This window comes from Mycteria americana, chromosome 17 (assembly GCF_035582795.1).
Source record: "Mycteria americana isolate JAX WOST 10 ecotype Jacksonville Zoo and Gardens chromosome 17, USCA_MyAme_1.0, whole genome shotgun sequence".
NCBI lineage: Eukaryota > Metazoa > Chordata > Aves > Ciconiiformes > Ciconiidae > Mycteria > Mycteria americana.
This window is the reverse complement of record NC_134381.1, coordinates 14,107,729-14,124,231: the sequence shown is the minus strand read 5'-3', so window position 1 is coordinate 14,124,231 and position 16,503 is coordinate 14,107,729. Positions and strand designations below refer to the sequence as shown.

The window sequence follows — 16,503 nt, the reverse complement described above, 5'->3', positions numbered from 1 at the left end:
CGGGCAGACCCGAGCCCGGCAGAGACGAGCCCTCGCCCCGGGGCCGCCGCGCGGCTCAGCGCCTGCCCGCCCCTGCGGCTGGGGCTCACGGTGCGGAGCCCGCAGTGCCAGACGCGCTCCCGGCGGCCGCGTCCTCCGCGGCGCTGAACCTGCGGCCCGTGCGGCGGCCGGGGAGGGCTAAAGTCCCCCTCGCAGCACGGCTCCCCGGCGAAGGCTTACGTGAGCTTGGCTGAGCTTTGACGGAAGTCGGTGCGCACACAGACACGTCCCTTCCTAGATTCTCACAGCGTTTAGCTTCGTAACGTAACACGCATTCAGAAATGTACCAGCAGTGGAGAGTTTCAAAAAATGAAAACGCGTTGAGAGGACTATGAACAGCTTAGCATTACATCAGAAGTATTCATTTCTGGAACGGCACAATCTCCTGCATTTTGAGAGACCGACTTCTTTTTCCCCAGGTTTTGGGCACATGTCAGGTGGCACGCCCGTCCCAGCGCAGGGATGCAGTACAGAAGCTTTTGGGAGAGGAACCCCCAGCTGTGAACTACCACCTCTACTAAGCAGCCTAAGTGAGGAATCAAGAAGTTCACCTGTCTTACACTGTCCTTATAACTCACACAAATTGCTTCAGCAAGCATGCGCATATGTTTTGAGCTTATCCTGCATATGCTTGTAGTTTCTGCGGGGCACCGATTCACTGCTTTACCAGACACTTCATGTACCGCTTGATAGAAGTCAGAGTGAGTGGTGCCAGTGGGTCCTGCTGGGATATCCACGTGGTCTAACTTTGGACATCACGGTTGGTCTTCTGAAGGTATGTCTTTCTCTCCCTATAAAACATACGGAAGGCAGTCTTCAGAAATTAGGCGTTGAATGGTAATCAGATAAAGTAGCAGCCTGGGGGAGCATCCTGACCAGGGCATAAATAACAAGTAAGAGACACACAAATGGTATTTGTTCACCCATATATGTGACAGTGTGCTCCACCCCCCCCCCCCCCCCCAGCCTGACCTCTATCTCCTGTAACCCTACTCAAGCAATAGCCACTGATGACCACCAGTGGTGGTTGTAATGGATGCGTCTGGTCATAATGGCTGCATCCAGCTCAAAGTGGAATCGGGAGACAGATAACAACACAATAGCCAAGAGCTATGGTGCAACAGGCCCACCTAACCACAGTGAAGAAACTAAAATCTGTGGTCGGTAGGCAAATATGACTGTGAATCAATCATCTTACCCCCCATAAATAGCGAGCAGCTCAAGAGCCCTTGGAGCTCTCCTGCACAGCAGCGGGCTGCACGCCAGATCTCCCCTTGAGCAGCAATGCCTCTCAAGGTTACTCCTCCAGGCTGAGAGATTCCTTGCCGCAACAGATCCTCAGTAAGGGACTAATAGCATGATAAACTTTGAAATCTTAGCTAAGTGATATAAAGGATTGATTGCATGTATATAATCCTTTAGACATAAACCGTTGACCAAGTCTGGGACTAGGATTGGATCCAGCTGCACCTAGACTCCCCTCTGAGAAGGAGTTTAGAAAGCAAGGGGGTCCTGTCTGAACCTCATGACTCAACGGGAGGGTCTCCCTGACAGTTTCATCCTGTCCTCTGTGCAGTAAATAATGAAGTGTACCTTGCCATCGAATCTTGTTAAACCACTGTTGCATTTACTATTGAACCTTGTTAACTCACTGTTTTGTATCAATAAAGTGTATTTTTGCTTCTCTCTTACGAATGAAGTGCATCATTCCATCTGTGACAATATAAAGGAAAATCAAAGTACTAATTCTGAACAGAATACTTTGGGCTTGTTCTTCCATGCATTCAGTAAGTGTAACCAACAGCAATAGCAAATGAATTTGCTTGTACCATATTCCATTTAAAGCTGCTGAAGACTGAGGAACATGGTACACAAATATTGATTTATCTGGGAATTAGCTGAATATGCTTTCAGTGAGAGTGAGCTCATTTTTTGTTTAGATAGCAAGCATTAAGCTGCTGAGTATGAAGCATCAGCTATGACAGTTCCATGAGGACTGAATAGATGGAGGCTGGACAAAGTAAATTGTTCATTAAGAGTACCTAAATTTAGTCAGGGAGAGGAAGAATCCTCACAGGAAGATAATGGAAACTTAATCTTGAATACTTTTTCACAGTATGAAATTTCTTTCATACTCAGACAAGAAAAAAATCTACACGTTATCTGTACCTACTTCAAATTTACCTGTAGGCTTTTTGGACATGCAGTTGCTGCTACTATGAAGTGAGTGTTCTGGAATTTTCTTATCAGCCTGTACATTCTGTATTGTAACTTTTAGAGATCACCATTCTGCAAGAAACAGTTATAATAGAACATGTTTGATAAATTTGGACTAACACAGGAACTAATTACCTAAGCACCAAAGAAATGGGCCCAATTCCACAAATTCATCAACCTACTGTGTTATAAAAATCAGTTTTTAGTTCAGTGTTTTCTTAGGCTAGGCTAGCATGTTCTCACTATTTCAAGAAGACACATTACTAGATGTACTTTTTCTTTATATATTTAATAAAGTTATATATCAACAACTTTAGGATTTGTACTTTTGTTTGAGCACTTATCATTTTGGCAGAAGTGAAATATTAAATACTAGTACTAGACATGCATTCCTTTCATTCAAGCTTAAGAAAACATTTACAAAGTTGACAGATAACATTTATTAAAACGTTATACAAAAAAGGGGCATGGGACTCTTCTATAAGAAGAAAATATTGAACAGTAACATTAAATTAAAACCATGCTGTACAATTAGGACAGCAATATTTATAGACAAAACTATCCAACCTCTGCAATACAGGCATAACATCTCACAAAATATCAAGATAGGCAAATTTACTATTATAAATGACTTGTTTAGAATAAAAACTTATAGTTCATTAAGGAAGATTCACTTGACTTGCATAAACAGTTACATTTCTGGAAGAAATATGGAATCCCATGAATAATAAAAAAAAAAGGAGCAGCAATCGACAGACACAGGCTTCAAGCAAAAATCAGAACTTACAATTTAATCACATTAAAAATATACCATTTTGTTTTCCAGCATCTTCCCCTAGGGCACTGACAGATTACAGTTTATAGCTAAAGAAGGCTAGCTATCCAATGAAGCATTTAAATGACAAAAACAACAGCTTTCCTTTGTTGTTTTGAGAAAGGTTCTAATTCTGTTAAAGCAAAATACTCAATATACTGCTGTAGGCTCTCATAATTCAGAGACAGGTCACCTTTCTGGCACCAACGCAAAAGTGTTGAGATTACAAGACCTGATGTGCCTCCATTCTTTCAGGCTCAATAACACAGGGACATCGAGTGTGCTTTTTATGATGAGAAACCCAATACATCAGCCTTTGATCATCCACCTTGCTTTTGGTACAGGACGAAGTTTCTCAACCCCAGAAACACCTCAAATGAAAAAAAACTAAGACCAAAAATTGTACTGACAGTACCTTCTAGAGACTACCTGCTCAACCATAAAACAAACAAGGTAATGTTTAAAAAACAAAACAATAAAAAACCCCGAACAGTGGCGTGTGAAATGGGAACCTCCTCCCTCAAAAGGGTCAGATATACACTTAAGCAGAGATCTTAACCCTGCTAATAGTTGAATTTTTCAGAATGGCAGTTACACAGATTCCATGGTAATTAACATCTTAGTTACAAAATGGAATGAAAAGGAACTTAGCTGTAGCATCATTAAGTGTTCTTACCACTGATAGGACTATGAATGGTGTCACAGTAGCAGGAAATACTGAAAGCCTCCTGTGTGTACAATGATTCCGGTTTTCAGAAGACATTCACTTTACTACAGCCAACAGCGAGCAATATAAAAACGCACAAAAGTTTCTAAGCCATATCATTAAAGGTGATGAAGCTTAAGGGAAGATCAATCAAATTTATCACATACATATGCATTCATACTATATATATATATATATATGGATCACTTCCCTCCTCCCCACAAACAAGAAATAATTTCCTGTATCTTGAACAAGACCACTCCATTAGCAAAGATTAAGAGCTTGACAGAAGCTGCATATGCGTATATTGGTTTGCTATGTACAACTGTATTGGCCATAAATTGCGGGGGTTTGGGACAAGGGGGCTGCAAGGGTTACTTGGGGCACAAGGTCGCACACTGCCCTGTGCTAGTCAAAACAGGTTCTAGCCTGCACTGAAACTGATGTAAACGATCCACTGCATGCCAAAACTTCAACCAGAGGTGCGCACAGTGCCTCTGCCTAAACATATTTAAGAAAGAGTGGCAGCTGCTAGCAAGAGGTGCCGGGAGACACATAAGGAGAAGATACTCCTGGGGAAGAAACACATGCAGAGAAACTGAAGAGCTGCTCTTGGGAAAACACATGGAGAAGACACTGAGGACATGTATAGAGATGCTCCCACAGAAGGACACACTCCATGCCAGAGGAGATTCACTTCTGAGGGGACTTTGGCCTATAGGTAAGCCACACCAGAGCAGGTACACCTCTGAAGTAACTGAGGCCCACAGGAGACCCAAGCTGGAACAGGCACATCCCTGAAGGGACTATGGCCCGGTGTCACCATGAACAGTGACACTGACCAGACCAGAGCAGCAGAGGGCATCCACTAAGAAATGAGCATCAGACAAGCCAGAATGCATATGAGCCCAACCTCTCGCGTGATCTGTCATCTCGCTAAAAGAGCTGTCACAGACTCAGTGCAACTCCCAGTGAAAACAAGGGAAACAGGCTACAAAGGCAGGGAGGAGAGGCATTAGACTTAAGTTGAGCCTGAGGAAGGGGGAGGAAAGATGTTTCCTGGAGTGTTTAAGTAATTTTTTGTTATCTTTTTCCCCCAATACCCGAATCAGTGATTAGAAGTTTGTCAAAGGGCAATAAATTAAATTCACAAGAACACCACAAGTCAACTGTTTTGCCTGTGACAAGCAAAAGTAAGGATTTTAGACATGTATCTCAAGCTTCCCTTAAATCATCAATCCTCTCAACTGGATCTCATAACAATCATATCAGTATTTTCCTGCAATCAGTTGGTTTCACGTAAGTTAACATCAGAAAGCCAAGTGCTACAAAATCAGTGGAGCAACATTTGTTGGACTTTCAAGACAATGTCATAATATAGGGTAAAACAGTAATAGGCAAATATTAAAAAGTTACTATTCATGCTAAGTCATTAAAAAAGGACATGGTTCTATAATATGATCTACTGGACCTGTTATAAAACCTTTAAAGTGTCTCTCGCAGTACATTTTATTTTAAAGCTTTATTTCAAAGTAATCTAACTGCAAACAGGAGTAATGTTTAACTTTGAAATGTCCCATATAAAAGTCATTCCAAGCTGGTAAAAGAAACAGTTTTGCTGGCAGCTCTGTAGGATGGTCTGGATTTAACAGAAATAATTTTTTGCTTGACCATGGTTTTCAGCCTGGTGTTTCTGACCAGCCTTTTTTATGGTTAAATGGGAAGAGGCATCCTTAACCTTTTTATGCAACACTGAAGTGACAATTTGAAAGGGGTTGAGAAATAATGTAATATACAAGATCACTCTTGAAATGAGTATGAGAATGCCTTCCCTCAAATGTGATGATGGTACTTGCAGAAATGACACCCTGTATGTAGTAAGGCCTTGAAGAATGGAAAAATAGGGCCACTGAGTGCAAGAACCCTTTCCTCTACACTCATGTAAACAGGCAAGCATTACAATTTTTTTTTTTTTTAATATTAAAAAAGACAGTGTTAGCAGTGTGGAAACAAACCATAAAGGGAATAAAATTTCTAAGTTTAAAAAACATACTTATAAAGTTTTATGGGTTTTTTTTTTTAAATACAAAGTGCTTCTATACATTAAGCAGGTTACAGTGTTAGTGAGCAAATCCCTGTTTAGTTACCTTGATTACAAGGGTTATATATGGCCACCATGGTATGCTGTAGAGTTCAATTAAGTGCTAAGAATAGGAACTCTGTGGTGCTGACTGACCATGCCCATTGCCAGCAATGGGTTCATCATATTTGGGAATATCTGTTTTAACAAAATTCCATATGAAAAATATCTGAAGCATTAGAAGATTAAGAATTAAGAGCCTCTTAAAAAAAATTAAAGTTTGTAAGTAGAATGCCAGAAAATAAGTTACAGTAATTACAGCCCACTGAGTAGTAAACCCCCAGCTTGTACCAGACATTCATGTTCAGGATACAGTTCAGTTGTATCTTAAGACAATTTGTAACTGGGAGTTCAAAAAAGCATCTGAATAGTAATTATCTTTGTGTGGTTTTGCTTCACCATACGGGGTCATCTGTTTAAGTACATTATCCTGCATATTGCAGTATCTAATACATAAATTGGGGCCAGACAGGCTTAGGCCTTCAATGCTGGCTAACCTTTTTCCCCATGCTACCAGCACTGTACCTAGACTATAATAGGAAGAGGTGATGTCCGTGTATGCTCTAAAGGCTCTTTCATTTTTATAATATGTTTCAGTAAAGTACAAAGAAGGGTTAATTGCTTTTGCATAGGACTGCATTAAGCTTGCAACCCCAAAATCCTGTTGCCACCTTTACAACTGATGCATTCACTCTACCTGCAGAGCTGGCAGTATCTCTCAGAACTACAAACACTCCTCCATCTATCTCCAAGAATGAGAGCCCAGCATATAGATCCTCATCCTAACGAAGCAGAAGTGCCACTTTCCCAGCAAAAATCCAGCCTTCGGACATGAGCATGGTACCATGTTCTGCAATACCATTAATAGATCCAAATACCATACTTTCTACTTTTTTCCACAAGCGACTTCATTTGGAGAGGTAAACAACTCTGGCTGCTTGTGATCACATGTAACCAGTCACAGTAGTTCAGTACCAAGAATCTGTATTATAGTTCTTACTATTCAAAGAGTAAAGAATTAAAAGTATAAATACCTATCAATGACTAAATCATTTTCCTAAAGCAGGTTTCTAAAACTAGATAGAAGTTCTCAAACAAGTTTTTGTACCAATAAAAAGTCAATTTGTGAATCCACAGAGTTTGGTACTTGCTACTGTAGTAAGCCACAAAAATCTGAGCAGAAAACTACAGTTTAAATGTTTGATTATTTTGGATAACTTCCAAATGTTACATCTTCCAAATGTTACATCTTCCAAATGTTACATCTTTTGATTACAGCAATCAAAATCAAGTCAAGCCAAGAGTCATACAGCATTAGACCCTAGAGGAGCAAAGACAAATTGTACTTAATGCAGACTGGAGTTTATACAGTGCTCAACTATATTTAAGTGCTTTACAGACTCTAAATAGAAATTGGCACAAAATTAGACAACATTTGTTTTACTGAAGATGGATAAAAAATGGAAGACAGATAGAGGAAAGCCAAACCATCTTTAACACAGCCTTTCATTAAGCAATACAGCAAAGGCTATTTAACGATGTAGACTATCTAATGATGCATGTTAAGTATGTTGGCAATCTCCAGTTTGAGGTGGAATTCTAATTTTTTTCATTAAAATATGAATCATATAACCTGGTTTGATCATCCCAGTTCTCTTTTTCATTAAGTAAGGCTACTTGAATTCCTGCTTCATGTAAGTATTTGCAGGATTTGGGTCAATTTAGAGCTGGTTTTACTGTGAATTTAGAAGACTTAGAAAAACAACAGGGCTTCTAAATACTGCTGTGATTACAATCAATGTCACAAAGATCTTACAGACCTCATTTTGCAAGCACCTTTCAGAATAACCATTTGCACTTCGCACATCGAACACTTGGAGTAATACAGTGGAAAATAAAATAAAAGTTTGGTCTGCTTACACCAGCATAATCATTAAAATTTGTTTTTTTGAGAATTTACAATAGCAAGTACCAGACATTATTTGCATATTTAGTTTATTTTGCTTACTCTACTAAACAAAGGTAAGCACTAATGTCTTAGTTCATCTCAGTAGTACTCTGCTCAGCTTTAGAAGCTTGATAGGACTTGGTACAAGAGGTCACATGCCGATGAAAACTGTCCCGCCACATAAATCTTTTCCCACAGATGTTACACTCATATGGTTTTATGCCTGTATGAATTTTCATATGGCCTACAAGATGGTGTTTCATTTTGAATTTCTTACCACAGACACCACAGCCATAAGGTCGAAGACCAAGGTGCATACTCATATGCCGATCTCTCTGACTTTTGTGTGTAAAGCTTTTACCACACTGACAAGGATACAGCTTATCAGCATGTGAGAATCCAGTGAGGGACGTTTCTTCTTTAATTCCCGTAGCCATTTCAATGCCTTCTCCGTAGCCTGCTGCTATCATAAGATCCTGTCTGTGAGCACTTAAATTTCCATCTGCCCTTTCACCAGAAAATTCTTCCATAGAAGAGCCATAGAAGTCAACTTGTTCATCATAATTACTTTCATCTGCCTGTTCATCAAATTCTGCTTCCATCTTTTTGTCACCTATATGAAAGTCTTCAACACCTGAAGACTGGATTGAATGATCTGCCTGAATGGCATTCATGGATTCAGAAACTTGGTGTTCATCATAAGGATTATCAACACCTTCACAGTCTTGTTCAAATCTTTCTGGTTTCACATGGATCCACCGCTTGTGAGACATGATGCTGGGTTTGCTATACATAGGTCTGGTATACTGATACTCTGCACTATCGCTAGTTCCTTCCTCACCATCCTGACTTGTCATTCCAGTGCTAAGTCTATCATGTTCTGTTGAAGAATTACTGGGAAGATACTCATGTTCTGTCAGTTGACACGACAGTTCATCTTTAGAGCTCTCTTCTTCATTTTCACCGTCCCTTAGTTCCTGCACTTTGTGGAATTCTGTCTGTCCTCCAGAGCCAAGTTCAAAGGTTTCAACAAGGCCATTGTAACTACTACTGCTTGGGGACTGATGATCACTGCCATGGTTCATCTTCTGACACAGAACTGTTGGGTTCCCCTCTAGCACTTCGGTGCATTTATCCACTACATGCCACATCTGAAGGAAACTTGCTGCTGTCAAATAACTAACAATTTCTGGAGCAGGCATTACGAGCCGACCTGTGTAGGTAGACAGAAGAATGTTTTCAAATACTCTGGGATTCATCACATCAGGCAGGACTATTCGCCTACTGTTTTTTAGGAGAACCTGATCACAGAAGTAAGGTGAGCTAGCTGCAAGAACAGCTTTATGGGCTCTGAAGAGATGGCCCTGAACTACAATGGACACATCACATAATTGTCCTTGCTGGCGCTGCTGGTTTAACTTCTGCAAAATGGTGCTAGAAAAATCTGGAAATTCCACTCGAAAAGAGCTTGACCCAGACTCCATTTCATTACAAATTTAGTGTTGTGCTGCAAGGGAAAAAAAAAAAAAATCAGAAATTCTGCTTAGTAAAGTACTGATCTTTCCATTTCCTTCTTTTTCTTTTTTCTTTAACAAACAACACTTAAACAGACTCATATGGAACTCAGCCCAACATTTTCTGGAACCCATGTCACTGCTGTACTTTTATTTCTCCTACCCCACCTCATTTCCCTCTTTTCTGAAAGTTGTTCTGAGGCCACAAATTGCTATGCCAGCACATTTTGTTGTGTTTCTTCCATCCAAGAGGACTCATCAACTATAGCAGGAGCTACAAACAGCATGTTACCCAGTTGAGATAGATTAAGCATTTCAAGCATGAGTTTAGGATAACAAAACCAGTTATTTGATGAAATTATAGCAGTAGAGTTCTAACTCCAGGATGTCCCAGAGTTTATAACAGTATATGAAAGATTCTGCATTTCAACTGCCAACAAAATAATCTCATCGATCCCCCAATAGAGACTGACTGTACTCTTACAAAATATTCCACTTTAAATGAAGTTTTCGAAAGCCAACATATTGATTCATACAATGGCAAAGGCAGCACAGATAGAACCCTAGTGAGAATGAGCCTTATGACTCTTCTAGTGATATTTCTCTGTCATTTTATTAACTGAAAAGTGGAATAGCAAAATCTTGTACAGTTGCAGGACTATAATCCAATCTTTTAATTCTGAGCTTTTCCAGATGTTATTATAACATTCCTTACTTTAAGAAAAACCTTACAGAATTTAAAATGTTAATCAGGAAAGTGATACCTCTGCTGTACAGAATTTTTTCCGCATGTACCTTGTATATTTGTAACAACACAACAATTATATGCTAGAAGCTCAGCTAAGAGCTCACAGATTTTAATGTTTGTGTTCCCACATGATCGAGGTGTCTTATTTCAAAGTTAACAGTCTTTTAATCAGGCACACAATTCTTTAAAATGTCTACTTTAAATTTTAAATTGAATTTGAGATAAATTTGCATATTACTATCATTAGAAATAATGATGGAAATTTAAATGCAACTACAAAAGACCAACATTAACTACCTGAAAAAGTGAAACTTGTGCAATTTTTCAATTCGATAATGCGTAAATTGAATACAATGGAATTCCAGAAGAGCCATGGAGTAGCAAGCGTTCTTCCTCTGTCAAGTTCTGTTTCTCGTAAGTGGGAAAGTGTCAAAGTTTTAACAGATGGGGCTGCACACCTGAGAGAGAATACTTAGTAAATTAGCAGATAGCATATGCATACAGAATTTAAAGCACTTTGTTAATATCGTGCAAAATTAGAATTTGCATTACAGACGGAGGACTCTGAAATGAAAGTACTTCTATGGAAATATGGAACTGAGCAAATATGATTATGAATCCCTGCTACAGAGAGCCTGTACAATAACCATAGCACTTTCCATACAGTTATGTAACCATCAATAGAAAACTGTTCATTTGGTGCCCTGTGTTAAAATGCCGACACATCGGCACAAATGTATGACTGCTAAGTGCAGAAAAAGCAGCAGTGTTTGCTTACAAAATGCAGACTACACAGGAGTGATTATGTAAATCACTCAATGTTTAATCAACAGCTCATAGTTACATAATCCCCTCCTTACCATTTTAATCTGTTTTCCAACTCATATTCTTGACAACTCTCCCCCACTCCCCAAAAAACCTCAGTGTTCCACCTCCAAAGTTTCAGAGCTAGAAAAGGCTGACAAGCATATGGAGCATAGGTGAACACAGATTATTCACTGTTATCTTACATAAAGGTGACTAGGACTTCCATAGAGAAGAGAGCACAGGAGTCAGAAAGCCATCAAGACTTTTCAATAAATACAGGCCCAAACTCCTTGCAAACATTGAAACTGGCATCTTCAGCAGAACTGTGAAGATTATGCTTTTAAATTTCCTTTTCATTTTTCACTGGAAGCATGGTATCAATCTGACTCTCTTATAAAGGTCTCTGAAGAAAACAGGCTGGGAAGAATAACCTGTTATTTATGAAACCCATTTGTAACCATAAATAATCACAGCAACAGTGTCAAAAAAAAAGGTACCTCTTTTGACCACAGTTTCCTTCCTTCTTCCTTCAAATCTTACACTAATTTTCAATGCTGGGTAGCAGGAGGAACTGAAAGGACTGAATAAAGCTACCATTGGAGGACAGTCAAATGACTAAAAATTTTGCAGTTGAGCACCATAACTTGCTGTATACAGTCACATTCACTTTTCCATTTTCATAAATCACTACTGTTTTACTGGTTGAAACAGTTGTTTAACTTAAGAGGTGTTTACCAACTGCCTTGGGATCCTCAGATTTAAGGTGAGGATCAGTCATAATTTTAATTTTTTTTTTTTTAAAAACACTTTTAAAACTGCCACAAGGCAGTTTTCCTACAAATACTGCCTCATATAAATCATGGGTGAGCAGTTACATTCTGTTGAGACAGTAACCAAGATGCATCAACTGAGGAAACAGCCTAAAATGTGCAAATCTAGCACACTACTACTTTCAAGTGCTTTGACTAACAGTGTTATGAAAGAGGAAGACCCTTTACATCACAAAGCATTACTCCCCAGAGAGTCCTCACCTTCAGCCCTCACAGATTGCTTTAAGTATTTGACAAGCTAAAAATGATTATGCATATCCTTGAACAAGCTTCTTGAGATGTATTCCCAAAAGTATATGGAAATTTTCACATGAAGGTGCAAAACAGAAAATAGCACCATTTCCCCACCTTTCAAGTGAAATAAAAAGTCTAGTTTTTAGCTGTTGTGGTTTAGCTTCAGCTGGCAACTAAGCACCACGCAGCCGTTCGCTCACCCTCCCCCCCGGTGGGATGGGGGAGAGAATCTGAAGAGTAAGAGTAAGAAAACTTGTGGGCTGAGATAAGAACAGTTTAATAATTGAAATAAAATAACAATAATAGATTGTAATGAAAAGGAAAATAACAAGAGAGGGAGAGAGAGGGGAACAAAGGGGGGGGGGAGGGGGGAAGCAATGCAACCGCTCACGACCTACCGACCGATGCCCAGTCAGTCCCCGAGCAGCGATCGCTGCCCCCCGGCCAACTCCCTCAGTTTCTATACTGAGCATGACGCCATATGGTATGGAATAGCCCTTTGGCCAGTTTGGCTGTGCCCCCTCCCAGCTTCTTGTGCACCTGGCAGAGCATGGGAAGCTGAAAAGTCCTTGACTAGTGTAAACATTACTCAGCCACAACTAGAACATCAGTGTGTTATCACATTATTCTCGTACTAAATCCAAAACACCGTACTGTAACAGCTACTAGGAAGAAAATTAACTCTATCCCAGCCAAAACCAGGACAGGACAGTAACCAACTCACCAGAAGTGAATTACCACAAACTGTCATACCTCAAGTGTAAATGTGGAGTTTGGATTGACCTAGCTGTCATATAAGTACTTTTAGCTAGTCCAAGAACACTCTGTATGATTGTCAATATAAACTGTTCAGTAGTCTGAATGGTCTTAATTCAGTAAATCCAACACAATATTAGAAACAGCAGACTTTTACGTTACTTCCTTAGAAAAGGAATCTCCAAAAAGCTTGCAGTTCAGTTGATCTTCTTCAAGTTGTCACCTACATAATAACAGAAGACCACCTTTAAATTTACTGTTTTCAGCACTCCTCAGTTTTTTTCCTCGAAGCATCACTCCTGCCACACAACCAAATCCACTTCAGGAGACCAAATCGGCTACTGATGTTTTTCCAGAGAGAAACACAACAATATGCCTGCCAGTTCAATCGTTACTTTTTCTTTCCACTTTGTTTAAAACAACTTGACAACATTATTTAAGTATTTCAAACAGTTATTTTATAATGTACACTAGATACAAGATAATCTACTTTTTTTTAACAATCAGATTTTTTAATGCAGACGCAGTTCTTTACCTCCTTTCAGAATATTCGCAGATTTAAGACTCTGTTTTTCAATACTTGCCTACGAAAAAGACAAGCCTTCAGGATATGTTCAACTCAAATTTAGAGAGACATGTCTACAGACCTTATATAATTACTGCTAGTCTAAAATGCCACCTTTCAGCAAGGACTCAGCATGCCACCACAGAAACAATTCCAGGTGGGAGCAGACTTTTATAGATTTTAAGTTCCCATGAAAACCAAAGCCATCAAAACGTAAGTAAAACATTTTCTATCAGTAAAGCCATACACATCAAGAAAACTTTGTTTTTCCAAAGAGGTTTCACTTCCTCCTTTTACGATCCATTGTTTCTGCATTTTCTTTATCCCAACTCATAATGAACAAAGTCTATTTTAATTAATGAAATTAGTCTCCATGCTGCAACACTGAGTGAAACATACAAGGCACATTTCACTTGCTTAAAAATAAAACTACTTTAAAAAGCGCTAGTGGGTAGTCACTTCCGTTCTCCGTGCACAGAGCTTTTGAAGAAATTAATCTCTTACATCTGCCATGGCAGCACGTCGCAGCGCTACAGCACCAGCTGCCGCAGCGGCAGGGCCCTGTCCGGAAGGCGTTACAGACCGCGGCCGCAGGCCCGGCCAGGCCCCGGTGCCGCCCCCCCCGCGGCCGAGCGGCGGGCGGACCCGCCAATGGGCTCTGCCTGGAACAGAGCCGGGAGCAGAGCGGACCCGGGTCCAGCACCCGCCTCCCCACCGCCTCCCGCGGCTCCCTGGCCCGCCGGGGAGAGCGGCCCCGTCCGGGAAGAGGCGCGGGAGCCCTCAGGCGCGGCGGGGAGAGGGAAGGCCTCACTCGCCGCCCCGCCCCAGAGCGGGCCCACGGAACCAGGCCCGGCGGCAGCGCGGCCTCCCGCGGGCCGTGAGCGGGCAGCGCCTCACCTGCGGGCCTCAGAGTCTCTCGCATAGCGGGATGCGACCCCGGCCCCAGCGCTCGGTGCGCCCGGCACCGCCTCCGCGTCCCAGCCCGGCCGACGCCGGAAGCAGCCCCCCCCCCCTTCCCGCGGGGAGCTTCCGCATCCCCGTCACATGACGACCCGGGCCAGCCCTCCCGCTTCCTGCCCGCGAGGTGGCGCGAGGGGGCGGGGCCGCGAGAGGGCGGGGCCGCGAGAGGGCCGCCCCGGCCCCGCCCCCCGGCCCCGCCGGGGCCGCCCCGCGGCGGCAGAGCGCCCGGGCGCGGCTCTTGCCCGGGGCGGCGGCGGCGCCCCCTGCTGGCCCAGCCTCCCCCAGCGGCGCCGCTCGGAGGTGCCGAGGCGCGGGGAGGGCCGCGGAGCGGGCGGCCTCGGGCGGCGCTGCCGCCCGCGGGCCGGGGCCTGGCGGGGCCCCGGCGCGCCCCCTCGCTGCCGCGCGGGCGGCTGCAGCGGCGGCGGCGCCCCGGCCCCCCGCTCCCGGCTTCCCGCGCCCGCAGGAGGCCGCGAGGCGTCCGCGCTTCCCCCGCGTCCGTGCGGCGGCGCCTGGCGCGCTGCCCGCCGGCCTCCCGCAGCCCTGCGCCCGGCCCGCCGGCGGGCAGCCGCGCCGCGGCCGCGCCTGGCAAAAGGCCCCTCTGCTCAGAGAGCTGCCGCGGCCCCGCCCTGCGCCGGGCCTTCGCGGCGAGCCTGGCGCCCCGCGCGCGCGTCCCGTTCCCAAGGTGCCTCTGAAAAGGCTGCGGGGACGGCGATGGTCGCCGGAGTCGCCCGCTGAGGGGCGGCTCAGGCCGCAGGGAGAGAGACCCGAAACGCCGGGCGCCGGGAATTTCGTAGCGAAGTTTGAACTAGCCTAAAAGGTAACGGTCAAGTGGCAAAACCAGGTATGCCTACAGACAGCAGTAAAAAGAGAGCAAGAGCACCATCCTAAAGATGGAATGTAAGTGCTGCTGAGAAATGCAGGAGGAACTGAATATTCTTGGAATCCCCTGGAGGAGAAATAAATGATAATACATAGTTACAATGGCACCACGTCTTCAGCTGGTCTCCGAATACAGTCGGTGATTTTTGGGCGCCTGTCTGATGGCCACACAGACAGAAGACCTGGAAGCAGACGGTCTGGTGAGGGGCATGCAGTCTGCCCTGCCAAACGGCACTGCTGCCACAGAGTAAATTAGTTTTGCAAAACTAAATCTAAACTAACACTTGGTAGCAGCAACTAAAGAGAGCATATCATTTCATCAAAATTTCTCCATTGTTGAAAAATATTGTTATAAGGCTGAGACTAATATATGCACTATAATTTCTTACGAACAATATGGAAAGCATTAACTCTAATGAGCACCAGATCTCTAAAACAAGTTTGTGTTACATAAGAAAAGAGGCACAATCCAGCAAGCCATCAGAAGCAGGTTACTTTACACATTTCACAGAACAAATGCAATCTAATGCCTTGAAAAGGAACAAAGGAGATACATTTTGGAGCAGAACAATGATCTTCCCCAGTCCAGCTTCCTTTTTTTTTTTCCTTGGCAAGTTAATGTGCTTTGCGGGAAAGGGTAACAAATTATAATATGCAATTTTGTAGGAATTTATCCACAAGAAAATTTTATGTTTAAGTTTACTTTTACCCCATTACTAGTTGTCTTAGTATGCCTTGAGGCATTATTTTTCTATTTATCAAAATACATGTCTTTATTTTAAAGTTACGACTTCTTCTTACAACTCTTGTAGTACTTCTTGTAATTTTCTGAGTGGGAGTTAATGCATATATATAAGGAAAGACTGAATCCCTGATATCTCCTCCCTACATTCTAAATACATGATTTTCACATTCTTCAAGTCCGTTTCTTTGGATTAATGTGGCATTCGCCTTTCTGATTTATTGATGATCTAGAACCATGAATCATTCAGCAAGAACTCCATGTGTAGAAATGCAGCACAAGACGAATGTCTAGTAAGCTCCTCTCTCATAAAATCCCTGTTAATAATTTGTTCTGTGTAAAAGAGAGTGATGTTATGCTATATACACTGGAGGTGCCATTTGCATATTGGCAGAGGAGCAATATCTTTTTTGGCCTGCCCTCGATCTACTGGTATGCGTGAGATACATAAGGATGGGCAGATATGACACATCCTGGTACAGTGCATCCTTTTTCAAGTTTTTCCTTCCTTTCTAAACTATTTCAATGTGAGGTTTAGATCAATATTATTTTTAGAATTCTTTTAAAGATGAAATAGTTGAATTAAGGAAACAGACGGTTCATG

At 42.4% G+C, this 16,503-nt stretch overlaps 1 protein-coding gene across 12 annotated transcripts; it reads right to left on the bottom strand.

The window, feature by feature from the left end:
- Window positions 1-35: 35 nt before the first annotated feature.
- Window positions 36-14,368, bottom strand: ZBTB43 (zinc finger and BTB domain containing 43). 12 transcript variants are annotated; one of them, XR_012778208.1, is made up of 6 exons: window positions 14,216-14,360; window positions 12,722-12,976; window positions 10,424-10,584; window positions 8,142-9,371; window positions 2,224-2,328; window positions 36-830 (listed from the first exon to the last, which is right to left on the bottom strand). XR_012778208.1 is itself a non-coding variant. In XM_075519536.1 (5 exons), exons 4-5 carry the CDS (start codon window positions 9,346-9,348, stop codon window positions 2,321-2,323), a joined length of 1,215 nt encoding a protein of 404 aa, XP_075375651.1. In that variant the 5' UTR covers window positions 9,349-9,371; window positions 10,424-10,584; window positions 12,722-12,976; window positions 14,216-14,360; the 3' UTR covers window positions 2,213-2,320. The 12 variants fall into 12 exon arrangements, 11 of the variants coding, with proteins under 11 accessions (XP_075375651.1, XP_075375650.1, XP_075375641.1 ...); XM_075519536.1 differs by lacking the exon at window positions 36-830 and having other exon boundaries at window positions 2,213-2,328; XM_075519535.1 differs by lacking the exons at window positions 36-830; window positions 2,224-2,328 and adding an exon at window positions 7,193-7,237.
- Between the last annotated feature and the right edge of the window lie 2,135 nt (window positions 14,369-16,503).

Bases quoted from the DNA above. Each gene is read 5' to 3' on its own strand.
- ZBTB43 (XM_075519529.1), bottom strand. From the start codon at position 9,348: ATGGAGTCTGGGTCAAGCTCTTTTCGAGTGGAATTTCCAGATTTTTCT.